A 25,944-nucleotide genomic window follows, 5' to 3' on the forward strand; every position below is an offset into this window, starting at 1 on the left:
GGTCAGAGTTGTTTGCAAATCTTAGTGTAAACTTTAGACTGCACCACGTGGGGGACGCAGCATTAGACCCAGAACTTCGGTATCAAAAGTAAACCAAGCTGCAGCTGGTGTTGGCCCAATGTACCCGGAGAGACAAACGACGTTTCTGGGTCCGATTGCGCAATCTATCACACCACCCGGGCGAGAGGGCGGAGATAGGATTCCACGATCGTGCATTATCATCAGCCTCAAACATAGTAAAAGCCAGCGTCCATCGTCCTGTTTTCGTCTTGAGATTCTTCTACAATTCTGCGAAAAACAAAGTCAATTCAATTATTCTCAAGTTACATGCCACGGTCCCCTATGATTTACATGAGCCTTGGCACCAACAGATCTGATTGAATATATCAGGAAGTCCAGCGCAAGTTCGAGAAGTCATTCATCAAGATTCACGTCTGAAATGGCTGAAAACGGCGCCTACCCCTCCACAGACCCGGCTGTATACGCTGAATACGCCGGGAAGTGGGCCGATCAGCCGCAAGATGCGGACAGCTGGATCAAGCGTGCACAGGAAGTCGCTTCCGTCTTGGAGAAAGATGCAAGTGTTCGTGAACGGGAGAATAAGTCCCCACGAGCGGAGGTGGCGCTGTTGAAGCATTCGGGCCTGACGAAGGTCCTCGGCCCAAAGAAGTATGGCGGAGGCGAGCAGCCGTGGAGTGTCGGATATAGAGCTATCCGTGAGGTTGCGAAAGCTGACGGGTCAGTTGTGTGCCCTGCAAATGATACAAATTCCACCAAATACACATGTAATACTAACATTGAAATCACAGTTCCATCGGGATGCTGCTAGGTTATCATCTTCTTTGGAGCACCACCGCGAACGTGGTCGGGAGTCTGGAGCAAGCGGATCGCTTTCAGAAGCTCATTCTCTCCAATAACTACTTCATTGGAGGGGCTGTGAACCCAAGAGATAGTGACTTGAAGATCACAGACAGTGCTGACAAAATTGTCTTCAATGGGCGCAAGTTCTTCAATACTGGTGGGGTCGTTTCAGACTTGACGGTCCTCGAGGGCGTGCTTGAAGGCACTGAAGACCACATATTCGCATTTGTACCTACTGTGCAACCGGGCATCAAGTTCGCTCACAACTGGGACAATGTTGGTCTCCGCTTGACTGAGAGCGGCGGTGTATCGATTGAGGGTGTGGCTGCTCCCTGGGAGGACGCGCTCGGCTGGGACGTGAAATCCAAGCGTCCCGACCCGGCAATTTTGGGCATTCCTTTCGCCAGTTTGCTGCTCCCCACGTAAGTAAAGCAGAGTTCCTGGGTGTGCTCGGAGAATGTGCTGACTCACTGACTTATGGCAGAATTCAACTGGTATTCAGCAACTTCTACCTAGGCATTGCGCTGGGGGCACTCCAGTATGCCTCCAAGTACACTGCCTCAAGCACCAGGGCCTGGCCATTTGGTGGAGACGTGAGTTTTTGTTACCTTCATCCCAAAACTTTTGTATCTGCTGGGACATCTGGCCAAAGCTGAAATTTTGAGCAGAACAAGGACAAAGCCACGGATGAGTTTTATGTTCTTTCCACATACGTAGGTTATTTCCTCACCCTTGAATCACGCTTTTCGTCTCCCCTTTCAGACATGTCCCTTCGAAGAGAATCCCTGAGAATACAGAACACAGAATCTGTGGCACTGTTTAGGTGGTTACCCACGGATAACTTTCGACCCAGGATCGGAGGAGGAGCCACGCCGCTTGACAATAACTGTACTGGAAAGCTAACTAGGAACCTGCTGACACAAATACTATCTAGGGCAACTTCCTGGCCCATCTTCGAGCTGCAGAGGCTCTTGCAGATAAGGCAGGACTAGTCGCAGATTCAGTTTACACCAAATACCCCTCGAATAAGGCTGAGGTAACTGCTCGTGAACGTGGCGAATTCGCCGAGTGGGTGGCCAGCATCAAGGTCGTTGCAACAGACACGGGGCTCAAGGTCACATCAGGCGTCTTTGAGGTGACTGGAGCGAAGTCTACGGCGACAAAAGTCGGTCTGGACCGATTCTGGCGTGACATCCGGACTCACACTCTTCACGACCCGGTGTCGTACAAGAATAGGGAACTAGGACGGTACCAGCTACTTGATGAAGTACCTGAGCCTACGTGGTACACATAGATGTGGATGATGGTATCCCTGGCCAGAGAGAAGATAAGCTCTCCAATTTAGTTCCAATCAATTCACAAACAAATTTCTGCATTTATGTATAAGTATTTGCTTGCTGCACAGTTTATTGCACCCCATCTCCGTTGTTTTTGGTCTACTGTCAGGTTCTGCATCGACCCAGCGTGTCGACTTGGGTATGGAACTCTGTGTTGTTAATCCCACCTCCTCTTCGTGCTTCAGTCTTGTGTCCAGCCTTCATGCCACAATCCAGAACCCATTATTCGCTGAGATTTGACATACGCAACTAACCTTGGCGCGTTGGATCTCTGCAACGCTATGCGCCGACATGTAACTCCGGGCCTACAACGCCCCGACAGCCTAAGGAGCCAACATCACATCGCGAGCTGCTTGGGCTCGCCAAATAATGCGAATTGACGGATTGCAGATGATGTTCTCTATGATTGCTTCATCGACAGAGACTACCCATAATATGTGGGCACAGATGATCCGATAGTTCAGCGTGGTTCTGTGCGAATGGTGACGTAGTCGAGCTATTTCGCGACAAAAAAAAAAGGTACTAGGGTACATCAGTTTGTAAGTGGCCCTTGAGCGATCTAAAGTCACAACGTCAATGACTTAAGCCTAGGCAAGGGATAAAAGGAAGCCTCCAGCGGCGATCTTTCAGAGGGGCCTACAACGTCGAGAAAGGCACCGTGGCGAGCTTGTACCTTTCATCATGAGATATATCACAGCCCTGGCGCCCCATCTACGATCACCAACGCTGTCACTTACAAAAGCTGGAATCGCAGCGTATCAACACCATCAAATCCACAAAATGTCTTCAAATGGGGCCAAGCACGACAAGAAAAGCGAGTCTGAGTCAGACACGGAAGTGCATCAATACCAGGCTGGTTCAACCACTCATCGTGACCTCGATGAGTGGAAGCATCGCGCACCGTATCACATCCACAAGAAAGATGAGAACTTCCCTGTGAAGTGGCGAGGACAATGTCACTGTGGGCGCGTCAAGTATCAACTCAGCCGTGAGCGGCCCTTGATCTCAAAATACTGCCACTGCACGACGTGCCAGCGGCTGCATGGCGCACCTTTCCAGTGGGCCACCATATTTCACAAGGAGGATATCAACTTCACACACGGCCACCACGACCTGGGTTGGTACGACCCTTCCGCGAAGTCGCAGACACACCACCTCCCCTGCAAGGTGTCGTGCGCCTTCTGCCGGACGCCCATCATGGACGAGGGAAGGAACATGATCCTGCTCTACCCGACTCTCATCGAAGGTATTGAGACACCTGAGGCAAGAAAGGCATTTGAGTCTAAGTGCCACATGTTTTACCCGCAGAGAGTGGTGGACTTCAAAGGGGATGGGATTGCAAAGTGGTCTGGGCTGGAGGGTGACAGTGACTTGTTGGATGACGATGGGAACGTGATGAAGAAGAGGAAAAAGCAAGAGAGCAAGTGATAGTTAGTAATGTAAATAAAATTGTTGCACCATAAAATACTATCGTCCGTAACTGAACTGCATGCATGACGCAGCGAGTGTCATGGAAAAGTTGAAAATCTTCACGTGGTGGATTGGTGCACGTGCCGACCTTGTTTAACATCGCGGGAGTCGATATTGAATTAGAAAATTATGATGATCATCTATCTTACAAGCATGCATATGTACTGGGATCAAATTCACAAGGTTCACCACCTACAGTCCCAGAAGGCGGATAATTCCTCCGCACAATCGCCCGCAGGGGCTCATATGCAGCCTTCTGCACCCCAAGCTCATGCATCATCGCAGTAAACTTTGCATCCAGCGACCAGTCGCCGGGCATGTCCAGCAGCAGCACGACCATGTCGTAGAACTCCCAGTCCTCGATCTGGTCGGCGGCCAGCGCGGCCAGCGCGATGCAGACGTGCACCCAGCCGGAGACCACGTCCTCGTCGATGTGGCCCTCCAGGAAGCGGAACTCGATCGTCCGCGGGCTCTCCCTGGCGCGCGCGTCCTCCCCGCCCAGCGCGTGGAAGTTGAACCCCAGCCGCCGGTACTTCCTGCCGGTCCCGCAGAGCATCCTGCCCAGCTCCTCGTGCGTCGAAGCCCGCCAGATGGCCCGCAGCGCTTGGCGGTGCTCGCCGACGAATCGGAACGTGTCGTCTGGCGAGTTGCCTGTCAGGCGGGCGCTGTTCGTCTTCAGGAGAAAATCGTCAAATTCGTCAGATCTCCCTGTAAACAGGTCGTCCATTGTCTGCCCGTCGGGCAGGTTACCCTGCAGCGCCAGCGCGATGCGGCTGTGTTGCCGCCATGGGAAGCTCCAAGTATACGTGTGGTCAAAGTTGCGGGAGTTTGGATCTTTCACGCCGCGGAGGATGGGTTCTGAGAGCCACAAGATCGTGGCTAGCTTCTTCATGCTCTTGAGGGAATAAAACCGCCCATCGTGCCGCCCGACGTGGATATGGACTTCTGTAGAGTGGTTGGCGGTGCTCCTGAATCTGTGCTGCAGTGTCCGGCAAACTGAGCCAATACTGGCTACTGCCTCGTTCTTTTTGATCCACCAGAGCTTCGGCGAGCTCACCTCTACTGGGATCCACACCAATTTATTATAGTCTGGTGATGTCACGTCGATCAAGGGTCGCTCGTCGTCTCCTCCTTCATAGCTTACAAACGTTGGCACGGCAGAGTTGGCTTTGTACACAATCCAGTGGGATCTCCAGTAGTCACTGCGCTCTAGTCTATCTTGCTGTATCTGATGATATGTTGTGGCATGTATTCCAGGGATGCAGTGGAGAGCTGTGGCTATAGCTTCGTAGGTGCTCTTCTGGATATGCTTTTCGGCGTCGGTCATCGACTCCAGGCTCTTCCTCGGTCGATGAGGCACAAATGGTCTTATGTCTTTGTTCAAAAAGTTGGTCTTGCTAAGCTTCAGTGGTATGATGGATTTGATCTCCACGGCAAAAGTAATGTCTTCAGCTTTATCTCTAGTTGAAGACAAGGGGTGGACTGGGGTATCTGCAGTCATTACTGAGCTTTTTGTAGTACTTGTGTGTCGAGTTAAAGTGCTGAAAGGCGGGTGCTGCAAGTCGGATGTCGAGAGGCTCTTTGCCTCGTTTTATTCCAAATTCGCTCATGTGTGACAAAGATTCAATTTACAACTGCCACGGGTTGTGACTAGGTGCCCACGGTGCCTTAAGACTGACTCCGCACAATCTGACGCCAACAGGTGCCAAGTTTCCCAGATGCTCCACAGGGCCAGTTGACCATACTAAATGGGGCTGTTCCAAGTTCGCAATCTCTTCCGATCACTCATCGCCCTTCCTTCTAGACTGCTTCTCGCGTAACGCATGCTCCTCTCCTGCGAGTCACAGCATTAGGAATATCTTCAATCTTTGCTTGTGATAAAAAAAGAAAGGCGGCTATTGTATGCCCAACAGCCATCTTGTGCTTCCCCAGGATGACAGGTAGCATTTGGGGCCGGCCGGCCATCCATCGCCCAACTTTGCCGGGGCTCTTTGTACCCCTGTCTCTATCAGAAGGAAAAGCTTCTTGTCACCGCAAGTAGTAAAGGACCCAACTAGTAAAACGCGCCAAAATTGATGACGACCGAGGGATGTGATAACCTAATCTACAAGGGGGTGTCGCCTCATTCTTATCAAGCACGTACTTTGTGACATCTTCTATAATTGATTCTCTGACTAAGTCTTATAGAGAGACTACTTGAAGGGGGTTCAGCGGCCCTTACTCCGAACTGAGCGTCCGTCATTTTTCCGAATGCTCTCGTCACTTGTCAAATTGAGAGCAAGTAATTACTCCGCGAGCCGCGAGCCGCGGCACCCGCTCGTCCTACTGTTGGATTGGTCTGGAGGGCGGAAATCTTTCAATTACCGACCAGCCAGCAGAGCCCAATAAGTTGGAATTGAGGCTGCGGCGGCCAACAGCTGTACCAAGAAGCTCGTACATGAAAGTTAATGCAAGGCGAACCTTCCATGTGCACAGGCTGTGGCAGGCAACGTAAAAGTGCCGATTGTGCAGACGCATATCATGCCGAAAAAGAAACCTCGTCACCTGGCTTGACAGAACTAAGGCCGACCCCCGGTTCCCCGGTTCACAATCACGCGGGAATGGCCAAACATTGAGAGACAACGCAAAAGCGCTAACCGCAGCGCGCTTTGAGTTTCAGTCACAGGACTTGCCTCGTGTTGTCTGAGATAAGCCGGCCATACAGTCATCTTCGATCTTCCGAACCTTCCTGCACACCACGTTTTTTGTAGTCGTCCCAGCTCGGCCAGTCGTTCCGAAAGATGCGGTCATCTTTTTCTGAAACTTTATGCCGTTGAGCCCTGCAACCTAGAACTTCCAAGGTTTTCCCAAGCACGAAGTGCAGTTCGGGGGCGAAAAGCGCTCTGGTGGACACAGAATCGCCAACACTATCATATTTCAGTAGCGCTGAATATTCGATGGCACAAATGCTGTTAACAACAGCAACAACAACAGCCCAATAATGGCTTGATGCCTCCATAAAAGGCGTCCACTTCTTGGACGCCGACAATGCAGTCTATTCAAGGTATCTAAAAAAAGTCGTGCAGTTAAACAAACAAGTCTCGACGGCCACGGCCGGCTTCCCAACGAACCAGCGCAGCGAGGACAAACAGAAGACAGAAGGCTAGACGATAGCAAAGCAGCGATTGAAAATAGCGTGCATGACAGACCGGATGTCGACGCGCGCCTTGGCCGCGTCCTGCCGCGCCTGGACCTCCTCGAGCACCTGGGCCGTGATCTTCGCGTTGCCGGCGACCCTCTCCATGCGCAGGATCTGCGCCATGACCCACGCGCGCTCCTCCGGGTCGGGGTCCTGCTCGGAGCCCAGCATGAGCAGCGGCCACAGCATGTTGACGGGCAGGGCGTCGTCCTCGCGGTCGAGGCCCTCGGCCAGCAGGCCCGCGAGCCGGCGGATGTGGCCCAGCGCCGCCGCCGCCTCCGCCGTCAGGGGGAACGCCTTGTACGCCACGCGGTGCAGGTGGATCTTGCTCGCGTAGTAGTTGGACAGGTACGTGCGGAACGCGCGCGTCACCACCGCCGCGAGGTGCGCCGACACGTGCGGCGGCGTCAGCTTCCCCGCCACCGCGATGTCCATCAGCGGCGGGCGCTGGTCGTAGAGGGCCCGTAGGTCTGCGGCTATCGACTGGCCCGTGTTCATGACCTCAGTCTCGTCCTCGACCGTGCCCCGTGGCCTGTGCCAGGGATCGATCTTGGAGATCCTGCCCATGAAGCTCTGTACCTTCTGGAAAAATAGGATCCCTGGCTGGTAAAGGACTTGGAAGAGGGTGTCCTCAATGTCGTCGTCGGCGAGATCGTCTTCTCTCGCCTCGGGGCCGGTGGTGGTTTTGATGATATTGGGGGATGGGACGTCGACGAGGAGGGGTTCTTCATCTTTCTCGAGGAAGAGACCGTCGCCACCGGCGCTCACGGCTCGCCCGTCGAGGAGCCGTATCCAGAGGAGAAATTGCTTCTCGACTGGGGTGAACGATGCCTTGTCCCCGTGCTGGAAGATGTTGTAGGCTCTCTTGAGATGAGTGTGAGCAGTCTTTATTCTGGCTTCCAGGATGTCAACGTAGCTTAAGAAGAATAACGTCGCCAGAAGATTTGCACGTTCAGTGCTCTGCGTGAGAAATGATTCAGCCGGCTGGTCATCGTACGCTGCTACCTCGGCGGCGGCATTGTCGTAGTGGTTCTGTTGACTCGCTAGCCAGTTCCCATCGCGACGGCACAGCATCAGGTTTGAGAAGGCCAGGATAGCCCATCGTATCATGCGTGATGCGTTTGACATGCCGACCAAGACCTGCCGCATGGCAAACCAGTTCTTCTGTGTCTCTACCTCAGCCAAGATGGGCGGCGTGACCGCGTGGGCAAAATAGTCCAAGAGGCGGTGGTTCTCGGCCGCTGCCGTTTCCGAGGGCACAAGCAGGTCGTCCTGCTCGGCATAGCCGGTACAGGTCGTATCTGGAACTGTCGACGGCTCTGAGGGGTCATAACTGTTGCTGGGTATTAATCGGGTCTGCATCGGAACATTGATGCTAGCCTGAGGCGACGAGTTGATCGGCGCTGCGGGAACAGCTGAATGGCCGTTCTGGCCCAGCGCATCGAAGGTCACGCCCTGGCCAGCAACCCCTGGGCTCATCTGCTGCCAGATATCGCCAGTGCCATTGCCAGTGTCCCACAGGAAGGAGGCGTAGTCAAAGAGCTGGTTGACAGCATGGAGGGGCGGAGTCTGGAACAATGGCCCACTGGGCGCGGGCTCCATCTCCGGCATTGGAGTGCGCAATACCTCAGCATTGGCGGGAGCCGCGATGCTGCCGGCGCTTTGCCTTGGGCGCCGTTTATGGCTATTGGTAGGGAACGAGAGCGGCCATTTGCACTCCAGGTTGAGGCGCTCACAGTGGCTGCAGCGAGGCCTTAGTTCGTCGCACTTGACTTTCCGTCGTCTGCCGAATAGTCAGCAATTTGATCATCTATATCTGTGGGCCCATCGCCGGCGGGCTGTTGAGTCGCCTACTTGCACGTGAGACAGCCGTATCTTGAGCGGGCCGAGGATTTGTTGGACGAGCGCGTCGGGCCACCAGTGGACCCTGGTGTTCCGAGGTCATTCTCAGGGCTCGGTGACATGATTGCGCCCGCGAGCCTGCAGTGAGATCACCGGCGGAGAGGACTGGACGGGTTAGGGTGACAAGATGGTCGGCCCACGAAGCTGCAGCTCGCCCCGAGTTGACAGGAAGCTAAGCAGCCCCCCTAGGTTTTCGAGAGAGAGACCGGCCCTGATGCCTGGGTAGCGGATCCATACAGTTGCTGGCGACTGACCAGAGTGCCTAGACAGCCCCTTCCCGCTGTCAGGCGTCCGAACGTGCCGCGGAGATTATCCGTTTGGCAGGATTCGCTGTTGCGTTGTGGGTAAGTGGCCGGTTTTCCCCCTTGAGCGAGTACGCCTTTGTTGGTCAGTTTGCTGTACGCAGTCTGGAGAAGTGATGCCTTCTCCACTCCCCGCAATCTCCGCGAGTGGGCCTGCTCAGCTGGGGACTCCAGCTGGAGGTGGATTGCTAAGTGGGGGCGCGCATTGACTGCGGCTAGAAGGCGTCACCGTGCTAAGCATTCGCAGATGGGTTAGGAAGAGAACTTGAACAAATCGGGTATACCCTTGGAGAAAGCAGCTCACAGCCCTCTAGATAACCGCCAGCATGATTCAAGCCAGTGACGGATACTCTGCCATGTGCGCATAAAATTTGTCTTAATTTGGAAACTTGTATGCATTGCTTGGGGTGCTGGTGAAAGACACTCAGCGTACAAATAGCCACCCATAATGAAGCCCAGGGATGCCCGTCCCAATCCCCAGCCTTGGATGATATCACAGTAGATGCTTCCGGTGCGCCATAGAAAACCTGTCCGCAGGTCTAGTCCCAACGCCAGAGCAGGGTCAACGGGTTTGCGTCCTCGGAGCAAAATGGCCCAACAAAGACTCCATCGAGTGTTGTTGCGTGCACCCCCATATACAAAAGTAATCGCACTATCCAGGTATCCTTGCCGATTCGGTGAAGCAAGAAAAAAAGAGAAAACGCCAAAAACCTGGGCAATCCTACCAAGACGCCGGCGCAATATGATCGGTGGAGCGTGAGGATATGTGTTGGAGATTCGTGATGGTCATGAATCGACTTCCATGCAGGATGGCCGTCATGTCAGGCATTCTGAAGCTGTCAAATTGCACTGCAACCATTTCACACGCTGATTCAGAGCGTGCTCCTCGATTCGTTGGAATGATGCGATATTGGGTCCGGTTCCCGAGTCGTGCTGTTGTTCGTAAGGTGCTGCTGCTAGATGACATCCTCATCGTCATCGAAATTTAGCACACCTAACATATCGTCTTCGTCTTCGTCCTTGACTATCGTAGGCGAAGGCGCAAAGTGTCTATCGTTATCTGTGGCCAACATGTCGTCGTTTGAGAGGCGAGCATCGCTGGTTGTAGGCGAGAGGGCTGCAGCAGCAGACTTGTCCTTCTTCATGATCCCGAGCCCTTGCATCGTGTATCGAAATGGCGCAGCTCTAAATGCAGTGACGTTATCTGACACCGTGGTCACGACGCCGCCGATGGGAGTGTTGTTCATGATGACGTTGCCGGCAGAAGTCACGACTGCACCGCCAATGTCCAACATTCGACGTGCGGCAGCCCTTCTCCGTTTCTGCATCTCTGAGCTGAGCCACCACTGGGCAGTCGCCTGGCCGACCATGTAGACGACCTTTCCATTTTGCTTGATGGTTTTGACGACCTCGGACTGGAACTTCTGAGCCGTGACGCGGTCTGCCTCATTTCCGTTAAACATGGCCTCGACGCCTTCGGCATCAACCTCGACAAAGCCGTTCTCCTTGAGCTCATCTCTGGTGAGCTCATCTTTGGAGGTCATGCTCTGGGTCTGGACCTGGTCTTGGACATCATCATCGGCAACGTCGTCATCACCATACTGGTCCTGGTCCTGGCTAGAAGGCAGGCGCTTAGATGGCTTTTCGTGGGCCTGATGCGTGTGCTGCAGTGTCTGGGAGTCGAGTTGTTGAAGATCCTCATGGTGTGTATTTGGGATAGGCGGTGGGCGGTGAGCACGCTGGCCGAGACTTTGATCTGAGCCTTGGTGAGACAGCTGGGACTGGCGTGAGCGCCGTGACGACCGGTGACGATCTGCAGGGCGGTAATGAGTGGCTGGCGTGGTGCTTGGAGACGGCGAATAAGACAGCGGCGGCGGCGGCGGCGATGCGGGCTCGGGGTGCTGCCAGGCGGTGACGGAGGAGTAGTTGTGATTATTGTGGGGCCTCCCAGATGCGGCGGCGGCTGCGTGGAGTGCGGCTGGGGCGGTGGGCTCAGCCGATCCGACCGGTGTCAGAGGCTCCATGAAGTCTTCCTCGTTCAGGCCGCTCAGAAAGGCGTTCTCATCTTCCTCGTTGTCAAAGCGGAACAGACCCTCGTCCTCTTCTGCATAATCCTGACCCTCCATCATGGTGGGCAAGGAAGGCCGATGTCTCATAAGATGTGCGGTGCGACTTGCTGCAGTGGGTGGATGGCGAGTGAAGCGGGAAGCGAGCGATTGTGAGATTGAAGGGGATGGTGAGTGAGTTGGGACGAGACAAGACAAGACGAGCACAGTGTCAAGCGATTTGTCGAGCTCGGAGTCAAGCCAACTCAGGCGTAAGTGGTGAGCTGGTGGCGGGGGAGGGCAGGTCCAGGCAGGCTCATCCAGCGTGTTGCCGCCGATGGCCCTCCAGTCAAGGCCGGGAACACACAGCCAGTCGAAGCAGTCGGGGTCGACAAGCACTGCAACGCAAGAGGGCTCTGTCTGGTGACCGCTATGCGTGTCTCTGTGCTGGGACAAGCCAAATGGGCGATGAAACGACGGGATGCGCGAGCGCAGTTGATGGGAAGTTGTTAAAGTGAGTGAATGTCTCTGCCTCAGATTGCCCCCAAGAGGCGGGAAACTGATGAGTGGGAACGGGAGTTGGAGAAAGGCAGGCGAGCAGCAGCAGCAGGGACTGGGGCGAGACCAGGAACAGGAAAAGTACGGGTGTGGATTGCGTTAGGCGGCTAATGTGCACGAGGGAGGGAGCGAGAAGAAGAGGGCAGGCTGGGCATGGCTGGAGGGTTATGGGATCGGGCAGCACGAGCGCGGGGCTACCTGCACTAATAATGTGCCTAATAATGCATTGTGCAGCAGGTACACCGATGTCCTCATGACTGGCTGCATCGGTATTCAAGGTGGTGAAAGTACGCAGTCTACACCCGCCCCCACGAACTGGGGGTCATCAGTCAGGTCTTGTGGTAGTCGTCAGTCACAGTCATCCGGGTGAGACGAGCAGGCCTCGGGATCTTGTCGCAGTCGTCACGAGACGACTCTGTTCCTTACAGAGCACATGAGACTGAATGCAGGAACACCGCAAGATGGAACGAGTTGCAGTCCTATTGTCTCTATTCGAATGAAGCTGCGGCAAGGTACAATATCGCTGTGGGCACTCTCCATCTTGGAGTATGTTCTCCAAACGCGGGTCTGGAGTGGCTGTTCCTCGTGCAGACCCTGGGGGTCGCCAATACACACACGACTGGACGGAACAGGACAGGACCTGCTCGTCATCCGTCTGTTTCTAGAGCTGGAGCTGGGAGCGTATAACACCCCTTGTGCCGAATGACGAGACAGGCTGCGACGACCACAGACCGAAAGGAAGGCCAGTGGAACTGATTGATTGCCCGAGCAGATTTTGAGGAGGCTGACCTACCACTTTACTTTCCGCCAGTCTGGTAGTTAATCTCTTCCATAGTAATAGCATTTCGCAGTTGTTTTCGCCCATGTGAACCAGGAACCTTGCAATAGTATTGACACATGGTATGTACACTCGCCTCTCGTGCATCCTCTACTTCTTGGGCTCCTCCTTCTTTTCCTCCGGCTTGGGCGTCGGCAGCTTGAAGCTCTCAGGCTTCCTGTCAAGACCCGTCCCCACCGGCTCCCACGCGCTCGAGCCGCCTTCGAAGTCTCGGAACGCCTGCGTCAGCTCCAGTGGCTCCGTCACGATTCTCTTCTTCTCCTCGTCATATCGGATCTCCGTGTAACCCGTCAGCGGGAAGTCCTTCCTCAGCGGGTGGCCCTCGAATCCATAGTCGGTCATGATGCGGCGCAGGTCAGGGTGGCCGACAAAGAAGACCCCCATCAGATCGTACGTCTCGCGCTCGTACCAGTTGGCGCCCTCATACAGGCTCGTTATGGACGGCACAGGGGAGGCCTCGTCGGCGTAGGTCTTGACGCGGATGCGGCTGTTGTGGCGGACCGAGAGCAGATTGTAGACGACCTCGAAGCGCTGGTCTCGCGTGGGAAAATCGACGGCAGTGATATCGCTGACTTGCGTGAACTCGGCAGCGGTGTTGTCTGCAGGAGGAGGATAAGGAAACATATCAGCAGAGGTTCACTGCGACGGCGCTGATAGAACCGTAGCAAATGTTTAAGGGTGCCAACATACACTTGAGGAAAGAGAAGACGGGTATCACGCCAGACGGTGTGATGTAGATTGTCAACTCGTCCTTCCAGACCGAGAATTGCTGGATGAACTTGGGCAAGGTGCCCATCAGCCATGCGCCGTATCTGTGCAGGTTGTCGGCCTTGGACTGGTATTTATCGGCAGGGTTGACGATGGGGGCCTCGAGGGATCCGATCTTCTCTCGCTCGGCTAGCCGGGTGTTCTTGGCGTCTTTGGGAAGCTTGACGCCGTAGGAGTTGACAGCGGCGCGTGCGGTGGCGGAGAAGCACCGCGCAGCAGCAGCTTCGTTCTGCTGGATGGATGGCCTTGCCGGCCGCAGAGCCTGAGCCAACGCCCGACTCCTGCAGAGCTTGCTGGCCATTCTGAATGCTTTCGGGGCTTTTTGGAAGGTCAATTGACGGCTGGAGGACCTTCCCGGCGTGGTGGAGTGCGCCTTTGGATGTCGAGCGGCTGGCTGGGGCTGGCTGGAGCTTGGGGGAGTGGTGATGTCGTTCACCGGCCGAGAGAATGGAGGGATGATTAAAGCAAAGCCGCCAATTCGCTGCCGCAGGCCGGGAGCTCCAGCGAGGTCAGGTGATCTCTCACGTGCAGCAATTGCAGAGTCTCGATCGCCTACATACACTGAATACCTCGTTTGCTGCGCCTTTGAGGTTGATCAAAGTAATGCAGATAATTGAACCTTCCAAAAAATCAAATGCAGAAGCTATGGGAACAAATGAAAGTTGCTGCAAAGGCCTAGAGAGTAGGGACTCTCTTCATCCGAATGACAGACAGGAGGTCTGCTGTCCAGTCAGCCAGTTTGGGGAGTCAGGTACCCAGGTAGGCGCGAGTCGCCCCATCCCCCCTGCAGCAGCCAGCAGCAGGCCAACAGTCTTGGATCCTGGAGGGGGGGAGGTGTTCGCTGACTGTACTGCTGTACCGTTCCCAGCACTTACTGTACTGTACCACAACACTGTTCTCTGTTCGCTGGGCTCTGGTCTCCGTTGTGTCTTGCTGATTGGATGCTGGTGGCCGGGGTGAGGTTATGCCTGGCTGGGTATAGCGCTGTTCCGACTGCCTGTGGGCCTGTGCTCCTTCCACCTTGGCCCGTGGCGTGGAAAGGCTTTTGATGCCAACCACGACCAAACCTCCTGCTGCTGCTTTTCCTTTCCATCAGCCATCCTCATCTGCATCAACCCGCCACCCTCTCTCTTTTCACCACGGGCGCGTCGTTGCAGCTGCTACACTCCTATGCACAACATCCACCGTGCCCTATTTTAATCACTGCATTAATCATTTGATTGGGACTGCCTTCTTGGACCTGGTTTAGGCTACCCCTGTCAACCTCTCTACCTGAAGTGCATTGCGTCTTCTCTCGTCACCCTGTTCACCCTGAACAACGTCAATTTCTGTACAAAATCAACCCTTCGCCGCGCAACGCCATCCTGAAAGCCCGGCAACAAACGACACAGTCAACGCTTGCTGCGACTCTACTTCAAAACCATGGCACCTCAAGATCAGTACCTCGATGATGAGGAGGAGACATGGTGAGCACCACCCCGTTCGACCTACCATACTGACGTCCGCTCCACTCCCCTGCCAGCACATCACAGCGGTGAACGAGCTTGACCCATCTTCTCGCGATCACTAACACGCTCCAGTCCCCTCTGCATCGAGGAGTTTGACCTCTCCGACAAGAACTTTCGACCGTGTCCCTGTGGATACCAGGTGAGCTTCAGCAGTCGGGCCCTCCCAGCCTTGTGCACTTTTCGCTAACTCTTCCCCCGCCATCCAGGTCTGCCAGTTCTGCTTCCACAACATCAAAAATAACATAAACGGTCTTTGCCCCGCCTGTCGACGACCTTACGACGAGAAAACAATACAATACAAAGCCGTGACAGCTGAAGAGTTGGTCAATTCCCACACCTCCCCCACCATGGCCCCCCGCTGACAACATGCAGGCAAGCCGAGTTTCGCGCGAGGCAGCAGACTAGCAAAAAGAAACGTGCCGAGTTGCAAGGTCAAAAAGAGATACAGAGGCGCGACACGGAGAAGGACGCGCGCAAGAACCTCGTCGGCATACGCGTCGTGCAGAAAAACCTCGTCTACGTCACCGGACTGACCCCTACCGTACGAGAGGACGAGTTGCTCAAGACCCTACGACAACCTCAATTCTTTGGCCAGTATGGCAACATTCAGAAAATTTCGATTAGCAATCGGAAGACTCAAGACGGCCATAACCAATCCCTTGGAATTTATGTCACTTTCGAGAAGAAGGAAGACGCCCAGCGCTGTATCCAGGCTGTCAACGGCTCCCAAAATGGCGAACGAATCCTCAAGGCGCAGCTCGGCACGACCAAGTACTGTTCTGCCTGGCTACGATACGAGCAGTGCAACAACCGCCAGTGCATGTTTTTGCATGAACTTGGCGATGAGGAAGACAGCTACACCAGACAGGATCTTTCATCACTCAATAGCATGCAGACACAGCGACCATATGGCGGCGGCAATTCTTCGCGGTCCGCGTCGCGACAACAGGGCCCTCCTCCGCAATCGTATCATGCACCTCAGCCTATGGTTCGCACCTCTAGCAAAGACGGATCGGAGAGCGGGGATGCTCCAGCCTTGCCAGCATCAGCAAACTGGGCCCGTAGTCAGCAACAGCGTAGCCGTCGTGGCAGTCATGCAACTAGTGGTGCAGCCTCGAGCCCCGCCGTATCCATGTCTTTGCCCGCAACAACCGAAGCGACCGAGGAGGCCGTCGAAACTGCACCTCAAGAACCGCCCCAGGAACAACCGGCCGCGCAGCAGCCCGAACCCACTCCAGCAGAAACATCAACCGATTCTCTGGTCGCCGAACCACCGGAGCCTAAGAACCCTTGGGACACCGCGCTGTTTGGACTTCTGAAGTCAATGGGCGGCGCAGAGCTCAAGCTTCGACCTGTCACACCTGACAACTCCATCCCCCCTCTATTTGATCCTCGAGGAGGCGAACGACGCCGGGCGATGCGGGACGAGGAGGAGCGCCAACTCAATGGGGAGCATGAGCAGCAGCAGGCCGAGCCAGTGGAGCCACTCGAGCCCGAGGGAGAGCCTGAGAGCGGTAGCTTGGCACTGGGGGGCGAACCAGAAGAGCGTGAACAGAGTCGCGAAACGCATGCTTTTGAGCAACGCAGATCGATCGCCCAGGTACCCATTCAGCGTACCAACACCGAGGGCTTGTTCGGTCCCAATGTTGGCTCAAGCTTTGCTCAGGGCGCAGCAAATGTTGCCTCGATCGGCAACCGCACCATGACTCCACAGCAACAGGCCTACATGCGACCACAGGCCAGCTTCGCGGAGAGCATGCCACCTGGTATCAGCGCCTCTCAGTCAGCGCTGTTCCAGGGCCAAGGCCAGGGTCACAGCCGGCAGACATCCCGTTATAGCTTTGCAAACGAGAACCAGCAGTCGGCCAATACCGTGAAGCTTGCTACGAATCCTCGCCTCATGGCGCAGCAGCAAGCTTCCATGTTGCCCTCGACTTTCCACTCTCAGCCGAGCGGCCAGTACTACTCCTCGTCCTCGATGCCTGGTCCTCCACCAGGGCTCAAGTCTACGGGCACGCCCCCGAGCATGTTTGGTCAGGGCAACAACGCATTTGGCAGCTCTGGATTCGGCGCGAAGGACTCCAACGAGGTTCTTCACAGCCTGATCAGGAGTCGAGCTGGTGGGGTCGGTCAGGGCCATGATGCTAACAAGCGTGAGTACATATTTCCTTCTTTTCCCAACCAGTACCCACCTTCCTCCTCCTCCACCCCAGCTCCTGCTACCGCCGGCTTCATGGGAGCGCTCTATAACGGAGCATACCAAGATCTCGGTGCCAAGCAGAAGAAGAAGGGGAAGAAGCACAGGCACGCTAACACTTCCTCCTCTGGGGGGAGTGGCTTAGTAGATCTTGCGGACCCAAGCATCCTGCAGGCGAGAATCCAGCATCATCAACAGAGCAATGCCGGGGTCGGATCGGGGCTGTTTGGAGGCCAGGCCCAAGGTGGGTACAACCCCAACATGTTGTACAACTCTCAGCCGCAATATCGGGGTTGGTAGGTGGCAGGCATGCCTGCATGCCTTCCTCCTTTTCTTCCCCGATTGTCGGTCATGTGGAAATCCTTTTCCTTTTTCACTTTCAATGTCTGGAACGATATTCTGTACGCTTTATAATGCAGGCGTTTTCGGCTTGCAAGGGAACGGGCACGGGGCAGCACGACGGACCATGGACTGTGCGGTTTTGACTGCTTTCTGAGTTTTGAGCGAGCATCGCGAAACGCCGGCCTCTCACGGGTAGCAGGCCGGCGGGATTTGCAAAGGCGTCACGTTGCATTTGGAGAAAAGGAGAGTCTCCAAGGAGACGTATCCTCGGAAGGCGTTATCTCACAGGATTGGCACCCTACACACAACTTCCACATATTTCGGGCTCAGGGTTACGTCAGGCAAGCCATCTCGTCCTCCTCAAGGTCATCTATGTACGTTAACATCACGTGCCCAGTTTCCGGTCCACAACTCCGGGGCTGATGCGGCATGAATTCCTGGGGATAATAGAGAACATCTTCTTTGCCAACAATAACGTGCCTCACTTGCTTCTCAAGAACCCGCCGGGGTCGCCTAGATGGAAGCCGTGACCAACCTTGAGCCTTCTTGTATATAATCACTCTTGGGGGTGTCGTCGTGCTGCCTTGTGGCGTTCCTTTCGCTGCCTCACCTTGCCAAATGATTCGAGATAGAGAAGAAGGGGAAGTTGTGCTGACTACCCTTCTCTTATAGATGAGGAAGATCCGTTCCTGAGCGACGCCACAAATATCGTCGATGCCCTCGTGTCCGATGATCCCCTTGACGAGGACACCTCAGTTTCAACGGATGCGTTCCAAAAGTTCATCGCGCCGACCACCCCAACCGTTCCGCCTCCTGGGTTGGGTTTCACAGCACATAGTCATCCTCAAAGGACCGCGACGCCTTTGCAGGCGCCTCCGGGAATCGCTGGCCCTGCCATTCCGCCACCTGGTGGGCTGCTCTTTAATACCGCGCCTAGCCCTGTCGTTCCGCTGAAACCGGTATCTGCGTCTCCTGCCTCGACCACGGATTCAGCAAATACGAGCAAGAAAGGAGCTGAGCCGACCACTGGGGCTCAGGCCAAGAAGAACATCAAGGCGCTGGCTCTCGACAGCGGCCTGTCTATGGAGATTGCTTCCCAGGCCAACACTTCTGCCAAGGGCAAGAAACCAGTGCTCCAGGATGAGGATTTCCCAGCTTTGGAATCTGCTAAGCCCGCGTCTCGGGCTTCGACACCTGCACCAGTGAAAGCGCCCTCTATCAAGACTCCAATGGTTGCGAAGAAGGTTCAAGCTGAGACTCCTAAAGCTGCCACAACGCCTGCTGCAAGCGAGCCCCCGGCCCAGCTTGCATCTGCACCAAAAGTTGAGAGGAAGACCGAGAAGAAGGTTGTGCCTGGCGTTTTGAATATCGCGGCCGCGACCAAAGCTGCTGCAGCTGTGGCAAAGTCCAATCCTCCATCCACTGTCACATCGGCGGTGGAGAAGGCGGATGAGGCAGCGTTCCCAGCTTTGCCAACGCCAACTTCGGTTTCTGTGTCCTCGCCTGCCGCCAGAGTGCCCAAGACTTTGCGTGTTGTGTCCACGCCAAAGGCAGAGACGCCCCCATCCATGTCCGCCGGAGCTACGGCACCTGGATCGCTCCGCCATGCGTTCTCTACTCTGCAGCGGCCAGAGACTCCAGGTAGCGCGGATGTCTCCGATACTGCGTCGATTCTATCGGCGTCAGCATCTGCCTCTCGGACGAACTCTCCCCCTCCTGGACCTTCGCGAGTTGGCTCGGCTGCTGTTCGCAATACAACCAAGAGTCAACAGCGTAAAGCCAGAAAAGACGCCACGAAGAAGGAGGCGGCTGCGATCGCAGTCCAGACGAAGCCGGAACCCGAGGTCGTGATCGCCCCAATTGTGGGACGCAAGAAGAAGCAGAAGAAGGAGCCGAAGCAGGCGGTGTCCAAGGAGGCAACCCCATCAACCGAGAGTCGCTCTCAATCACCTGGACCAGCAGAGAAGACTGTCGAAAAGGAAGGCAAGCTTGCAGCCGAAGAGAAGGTTTCGACTTACCGCCAGGCCGTCAATGAGTCCATGAGTCTGGAAGAGCCGCTGATTCCTCGAACGAGGAGGAAGGAAGGTAACGCCTCCTCTAATAGCGAGGGCTCAAAACCAGCGACCGATAGGCCAGTCCCTCCACCCGCCGCTGTACTCCAAGAGCTCGCGTCGGCCGGTTTGATCACGGATGTTGACGCATTGAGCCTGTTGAGGGGCATCACGAGCACTTCTCACCGCTCTGAGCAGTACACGCCGGTCGTGCCCAAGGATGGCTTGACCGAGATCAAGTCCATGCTCAGTGAGGAGGACCAGCAGGCTCTCCTATCTGGCAAGCCCGTGCACAAGATCATCGATGGCTCGCGCGTCTTGCTTACACCAAATGGCAATTGCGTGCGCAACCTGACTGCCGCCGAGGAGCAGCGCTACCTTGAATTACTAGCGGAACTCGCCACAAAGGTTGGAGATCCTGCAACATACGTGCACTCACGACACGAGGCTGGCAACGGCTTCAGCGTGATCAAGGGGCGCGCAGTTGCCAACGGCACACCGAGCTACTTCCCTCAAGGGTCAGCACCAGCCACTGCTGACGGTCCGCATCTACCCGCGGTCTCGGATCCAATTCAGAAGATGACCCGCGAGGAAGCGCTCGCCAACATCAACCAATCGATCCTGCCACGCCTGAACCTCGGTACGGCGAATCTGAACACCCTCGCGGCCGTCACTGACCCGAAGCACCCCATCAACACTTCACCAGGCCCGGGCCAGAATAACAACACTCCTCAAATCCCTCCGCTGTCCAAGCAGGATCTCGCCAACGCCACGAATGCACTGAACTCGCTCGCTCCACTGATTCTCAACTTTGCGTCCTCCGGTTCGCCGTCGTCCACCGCCGCGCTGGCCGCCGAGCTCACAGGCCAGTCGGCAGGCTCAAGCCTGGCGAAGCTGGACCCGGCAGATGAGTTCTCTGGCATGGCGAACACCATGACGGCAACACCAACGATGCCGTCGCTCGCGTCGTCCGTGGCAGGCAAGAGCGGGAACGTGGGCGCGTCGTCGAGCGCGCTGGCCAACTTCCCGATGATGAGCGTCGAGGACATGGAGCAGGCGTTTGCGCTCGCCAAGAAGGAGGCCGAGAAGATGGAGAAGAGCCTGAACCAGGTGATTAAGAAGAACCGCAAGCTGCTCTCCCTGTCGAGCTCCGGCGCCGGCGGTGGCCATTGACTCCTTGGCGGCCCCGCGACCTGCGCCACCACCCAGTCGGCTGCGACCCCTACCACCTCTGCTGTCACCGCCGGTAGCAAGGCGACGCGCCTGCGGAGGCGCGAGCTGTTGCAGCGCGGCATCGCGAGGGTCGGGCTCGCTGCGTCCCGCGCCGTTGGGTTCGACGACCTGCGGTTCGGCGGCGCCCTCGGCGTGAGCTGCGGCTTTGCGCTGCGGGCGACGGTCGCTGTGTTCTGTATGTTCAGCGTCGTGGTGGCCAAGGTGGCCCTGTGGATGGTCACGGTGGTCGTGGGGATGTACGGCTTCGGGGCGTGGACTTTGAGGGCTCTAGTGGCCCTTCTTGACTGGGTTGGGGCCACGTACTGAGTTTGGTTTCTGCTGCGACTCGGTGGCAGTGACTATGACTAGACGCAGACGGCTCTGGCGTGGGGAAAAGCACGACTTGCCCGAAGGCCCTGAGTGGACAGGTCAATCTGGTGTATGGGCATGGAAAACGCTGTCCTTGGCCCGATATTGGTGATTACGGCTTTTGAGAGGACTTGGGGACTGCGAAGTGCCTCTAGTGCCTGCATTCCGCAAGGAAAGACGATTTTCGCGTTGATGAAGGAACCATACGATCTGACTGCGTAACATCGACGACGCAGGGGCAAGTCAGCTTGGTGAAGAGGCACCCACTGAAAGCATTCGGGCTACACGACAGCCTATTCGGAATCATCAAAGCGAATTTAATTGTACAATTAGGATTACGGTGTACAAATAGGGACAGGGGGGACTAGGCACATTGCGGTCGGTTTTACGACACAGCATCATGGTAGCGAGCATCGATCGCATTGCATGATCACGGCATGGTACAGCATTGCTCAGATAGAGCTAGAGAGCGGGCATACTTGATGAGCTGGTGTGTCCGCTAGAGACACCGGAAGGACGCAGCGGGTCCTCATACTGCATATTGCATGCGTACATAGGCATTTTGGCACTGTACTTGCTGCATGAAGTCTTTCAGGACTTTGTAAATCAGAGAACTCCACACACAATTTGCAAATCGGTCTTCAAGTGATATCTTTATGTTGATAGGCGCCCTTCCAGCTTGATCCAATGTTAGGCTGTGTAGAAGACGAGACTACTCATTCTCCTGTAACAAGACGGTAGGGAGATCGTAATTGGAAGGAGCCCTCAGTTCAACTTTGCTGTCTCGGTTGACCCCCTCAACCACTAAAGGGTGTGCCATCACAGCGAACCCATACGGTACCGTTGCTAATGCCAGTCAACCATCACTTGCGATCGGTCGTATTCCCACCAGTGTCGGTGACAGTTATCTTGGGAACATCTTTGATGTTCGTGCTGTGTATACAATGTTAGCCTCGTATCATTTCCCTTGGAAGAAACTGGCAGACTTACGTTTCCATTACCTCGGTGATATCGTCGGGTCCTTGCTCTGACATGGTGTCCTTATTGATGCTTTTGATTAATCTTGGGAAAGTCTGGTGATTTCAACGCTGTGCATGTAATTTGTCTTTCGGGACGAATCAAGAAATCGGCCTGCTTATTGCGGTCCTTTATATAGACCTGGTTACGACGTGAGCAAACGGTTTGTGAACAACTAACTGAAAAGTTGTTGGCCAAATCACATTTCCTTTTGCAGCCTTGCAGCTTCCTGACTCCTTTGGTAGTTGGTAGCCAACAGAAGCTTCAGCGCTACTCGCGTTGATCAGATAAAGTGTACGTCTGATTCACCGCCCTCCTTAGTCTATGCTCGGCTAACTCCGGTCAGCTCAGGTGCAGCCATCAGTCAGTCACTTCTGTGAAGGTGTTGCTTCCAGCACAAGCGCAAGTTGGGTAGATGGCTTACTTGAACCACTCCCGGTCAGAACGCCCTGTTCGCGTGACAAAGCTCGCCAGGGTCGTGATTCGCGCCCAACAATTCGATGGGAGTAATGCCATGGATTTTCTTTCTCGCGCTCTCTGTTAGCAATGAAGTCAATGCCTGATGAGAAAAAGCTTATCCACGTCGGAAGCGTTCCCGCCGTTGAGATTTGACAGATTGCAGGTATTAGATAGTCGACCGATTTACTTCGTTTATTCGTGCTTTTGCTTCATGCATGTAAACTAAGGAAGGGACTTAAACTACTACTTACTTAGAGTATTTGGTACTACTCCCCACATCCATGGTCCTGCGCGGGTTATTGAAAATTGTTTCTGCGGTGTTCCAGTCATATAACCAATATCTACTCTTGGTATCGGCTATGATGGATAAAACCTGTCAATGAGGCAAGCAATGGTTCTTGTGCAGCCTCTCGAATATTTCATGATTTTGCTGCTTCAGACGAGCTCTCGAAGCTGAGCCAATGGCCGCTGATGCTCCTGTTTGGTCCGAGGTTTCAATGTTGGAGGCTGGGTGATGTGAATCCAGACACCTAAACCAGACTCTTCCGAATGAGTCTCATCAAATTATGTACACAATTTTTCTCCCGTGTTTTTCGTTACCACTTCCACTTGGTTGTTCAATGTCCTTCGCAAAATGCCTCAACGTCAAATAATCAAATGTAAGTGACAGCTTTGAAAAGCCGATGCGTCTGAAGGTGAGTTTCCGGCATTCCTCTGGCCACGTCTTTATCCGAGGGTTTTCAGGGACACACTCCAAGAGGAGGCATACGAGATCAGTGGACTTCCTCGACAACCTCACCGCCACCGGCATGCAGTGGATCTCCTCGGACTTGGTGAGTCGGCTGTGTTGGTCGTCATCGCCTGGGCAGTCAAGGCAAACATTGTAGTGCCTTTCTTTTCTGACCTCGTCGCTCGCGCTATTGCCGACACCCAGGGACCAGTAATAGTGCGTTCCCTCCCGTTCTAGCTTCACCGGGTACAAGTAGGCCTCCAGCCGGATGTGCCCTCCTGTGACAAGACCGAACTCGTTCTCCGTCTTGCACCGCACAAACACGCTCTTTCTCCAGACATTTGTGTCCATCTCGGAATCGGTAATGGCGTCGTCCTGCGGGACTTTGACGAGAATTCCTTCAGGATTGAGAACATCGCCACAAGTAATTCCGTTCCCATACTGGGCGTCTATTGATGCCCAAGAAAAGCTTGGCGCCCTGTATTCTTTTGGACGCCTCGACGGATACTCAAGTGTGCTGCCTCCAGACTCGGTATCACCACGACAAACTGGTTCGACATGCCACAAGAGCTGACTGACAAGGTGCTCGTCCGCGTCCCACAGTCCCGCTACATACTTGACTTTCCGCGATGTCTCGATGATGGTGGCCATCCTATGAGCTATTCCCGACAGAGCAATGAGTTTGTCCTTCTTTTGGGTCAAGTCAGTCCTGGAATACATCTCGACGATGCGAGCCCACAACTCAAGTGAGTGAACTATTGGAGAGACCTTGTCCGTGTTATCCAAGAGAGGATCGTCTTCTCCGCGAAGCCTATTTCTTCTGAGCTTTTGGCCATGTTTTTGTGGCTCCAATCCCTTGATGGGGATGCCTTCGTAGATCTCGTCACCAACGAGTTGGTAGTTCGGTATGTTTGGATAGTGTCCCTCAATTTCATCAAACTCGGCGCATTCCCAGGCAATGCGGCCCCGACAGAAGTGCAACACTCTAGGTGCCAATAGTCGTTCCTGGACAACCCAGCCTCGCTTGTTAACCGGGGCCTGGTTCACCAATTTTTCCCAGTTCGAAACGTCCAACAGCAGACAGCTTCTTACTTTGGCCAAATGAGTGAACTCCATATCCAATGGCGCGCTCCTTGTGACGGCAGGGTTGGGTGAGAAGCCTGACTGAGTCCGGAGTGGAAGGTGCGTGCCTTTATGAAGGCCATCAACATCCAGGCTTACCACATCTTCCCACAAGTGCTGTGGGTACCTTTCTGAGTACAGACCATCACCACTGTTTTCCGCGGCTGTCGCTGAGATATTCAGGAATGAATTGCGGTAGACTTTCTGCATGAGGGCTGATTCTTTGAGCCAATCACCAGGGTCGCCCTGAATTATGCACAATGAGTCGATCCAGATGTAATGAACGCTATCATCCACCCGAAGGGCGAAGCGGACTGTAGTTTCCAGAGTTAGTGTGTGAAATTTAAGTTAGTAAGACTGATACGAAATGGGCTGGAGCAGAACACTGTCATCTTATAGTCTGTCTATCATTCTTGCAGTCAGATGAGGCAATTGAAGACAAGCAACAAGACAGCCTACAAGTATGGCAGATAGAAATCCTCAGGTACGTGAAAGGAGTGACCAGAAGCTGCTTACTGGCGTCTTGAAAAGTTTTAGGCAGGCTTCCAAATTTCACACCTTGTCGGTATGTCTCATATGACTCCTTCGTCAGTGTGGCCGGCTTATCTGTGGCACCCCATTTGTGACTGAGTGTCACGTAGGTCTTGCCTTCCAGTTTCAATTCGTCCAGATCTTTTGTTTCGACCAGGTTGACAGTCGTGTTTTGCAGCTCGGTCAGTCCCGGGGCCCCGTGGTATTTCCACTCCTCTAAGTCAATTGTGCCCATCTTCTTCAACTCGGCTAAGTTGATCAGACGAGTCGGATACTGATCTTGTCTCAAGCCCTGTTGTTTAACGCATTTGCACTTTTGAATCCATGTCTTGGCAAGTCCTAATACTTCAGCATGGTACATGTGGTCGGAAATCGGCGTCCTCGGTTGCAATTCCTTAAAGTCTGGCACATCATGGGTCAGGCAGAGTTACAATTAAAGAGGGTCTTCCTGCAAACAATAAGGCATACCCGTTGGCCTGAGTACAAAAGTCCGGCTGAACTTGATTCCGGCCCATTCCACCGTGAAGTCGAGGCGGTACACGAAGACAGGGTCAGAGTCGTCAGATGCTGGATTCACCACAGACAAATGTGCTTGACTGCGTAGATCCAGAAAGGCCCGGTCGCGGGTCAAGTATGTCCCCTGCAGTGCTGGGAAGAAGCTGGCCCCGAGTTCGTCTCCCAGAACGCGACAGATTGAGCAGTCTCTAGAGACAGATGTCCAGAAAGACTCTGCCGAATCATGATGGACGAAATGAAGGCCTAGTGTGCCCCCAAAAATCTGCCCACGACGCCCTCGCAACATCCATACGCAGATTTCGCAAAGCATATTGTCAAGTGGAAAAATGAGCAAATGAACAAATGAGGGACTGAATGATGTCGATTTTCAATCTGTAAATGGAGAAGCTTGAGCAGTCTTTAGGCGATATAACCCGGGAACGTCAGGACTAAATGGGAGACATGGTTGAGCTGGAAGGGCGGCGAGAAAACCAACATAATTCGGTGTGGAGGTGGACCACTCTGCCGGCCTGCTGTACTTTGGCAGTCTTCGATTGTTTCCGAATAGCGTAGCGCCCGCTCCGACCAAGGGAAGGTTACATTGATTCGCGCTGCATGTGTGCATATCTGACTGGGCGCGACAGTAGTCGAG

At 54.6% G+C, this 25,944-nt stretch overlaps 8 protein-coding genes across 8 annotated transcripts; 3 read left to right on the forward strand and 5 right to left on the reverse strand.

The window, feature by feature from the left end:
- Positions 1–439: 439 nt before the first annotated feature.
- Positions 440–2,155, forward strand: J7T55_014879 (acyl-CoA dehydrogenase; the record flags this gene model as incomplete). The annotated part of the gene is made up of 5 exons (XM_053131864.1): positions 440–738; positions 810–1,283; positions 1,346–1,454; positions 1,530–1,574; positions 1,796–2,155. 5 exons carry the CDS (start codon positions 440–442, stop codon positions 2,153–2,155), a joined length of 1,287 nt encoding a protein of 428 aa, XP_052990239.1.
- Positions 2,156–2,978: 823 nt separating this feature from the next.
- On the forward strand, positions 2,979–3,626 carry J7T55_014880 (glutathione-dependent formaldehyde-activating family gfa; the record flags this gene model as incomplete). The annotated part of the gene is made up of 1 exon (XM_053131866.1): positions 2,979–3,626. The coding sequence occupies one exon, from the start codon at positions 2,979–2,981 to the stop codon at positions 3,624–3,626; it is 648 nt and encodes a 215-aa protein (XP_052990240.1).
- Positions 3,627–3,813: 187 nt separating this feature from the next.
- Positions 3,814–5,169, reverse strand: J7T55_014881 (uncharacterized protein; the record flags this gene model as incomplete). Its single annotated transcript, XM_053131867.1, has 1 exon — positions 3,814–5,169. One exon carries the CDS (start codon positions 5,167–5,169, stop codon positions 3,814–3,816), a length of 1,356 nt encoding a protein of 451 aa, XP_052990241.1.
- A 1,641-nt stretch (positions 5,170–6,810) lies between these two features.
- Positions 6,811–8,810, reverse strand: J7T55_014882 (uncharacterized protein; the record flags this gene model as incomplete). The annotated part of the gene is made up of 2 exons (XM_053131868.1): positions 6,811–8,629; positions 8,701–8,810. The coding sequence occupies 2 exons, from the start codon at positions 8,808–8,810 to the stop codon at positions 6,811–6,813; spliced, it is 1,929 nt and encodes a 642-aa protein (XP_052990242.1).
- A 1,196-nt stretch (positions 8,811–10,006) lies between these two features.
- Positions 10,007–11,179, reverse strand: J7T55_014883 (uncharacterized protein; the record flags this gene model as incomplete). Its single annotated transcript, XM_053131869.1, has 1 exon — positions 10,007–11,179. The coding sequence occupies one exon, from the start codon at positions 11,177–11,179 to the stop codon at positions 10,007–10,009; it is 1,173 nt and encodes a 390-aa protein (XP_052990243.1).
- Positions 11,180–12,581: 1,402 nt separating this feature from the next.
- J7T55_014884 (ubiquinone oxidoreductase subunit) lies at positions 12,582–13,560 on the reverse strand (the record flags this gene model as incomplete). The annotated part of the gene is made up of 2 exons (XM_053131870.1): positions 12,582–13,090; positions 13,182–13,560. The coding sequence occupies 2 exons, from the start codon at positions 13,558–13,560 to the stop codon at positions 12,582–12,584; spliced, it is 888 nt and encodes a 295-aa protein (XP_052990244.1).
- A 1,121-nt stretch (positions 13,561–14,681) lies between these two features.
- On the forward strand, positions 14,682–20,896 carry J7T55_014885 (uncharacterized protein; the record flags this gene model as incomplete). Its single annotated transcript, XM_053131871.1, has 7 exons — positions 14,682–14,725; positions 14,840–14,906; positions 14,974–15,086; positions 15,140–16,920; positions 16,981–17,256; positions 17,979–20,467; positions 20,567–20,896. 7 exons carry the CDS (start codon positions 14,682–14,684, stop codon positions 20,894–20,896), a joined length of 5,100 nt encoding a protein of 1,699 aa, XP_052990245.1.
- A 2,171-nt stretch (positions 20,897–23,067) lies between these two features.
- J7T55_014886 (uncharacterized protein) lies at positions 23,068–25,623 on the reverse strand (the record flags this gene model as incomplete). Its single annotated transcript, XM_053131872.1, has 4 exons — positions 23,068–23,103; positions 23,184–24,580; positions 24,783–25,046; positions 25,266–25,623. The coding sequence occupies 4 exons, from the start codon at positions 25,621–25,623 to the stop codon at positions 23,068–23,070; spliced, it is 2,055 nt and encodes a 684-aa protein (XP_052990246.1).
- Between the last annotated feature and the right edge of the window lie 321 nt (positions 25,624–25,944).

Source organism: Diaporthe amygdali (assembly GCF_026229845.1).
Source record: "Diaporthe amygdali strain CAA958 chromosome Unknown NODE_28_length_639089_cov_64_968398, whole genome shotgun sequence".
Lineage (NCBI taxonomy): Eukaryota > Fungi > Ascomycota > Sordariomycetes > Diaporthales > Diaporthaceae > Diaporthe > Diaporthe amygdali.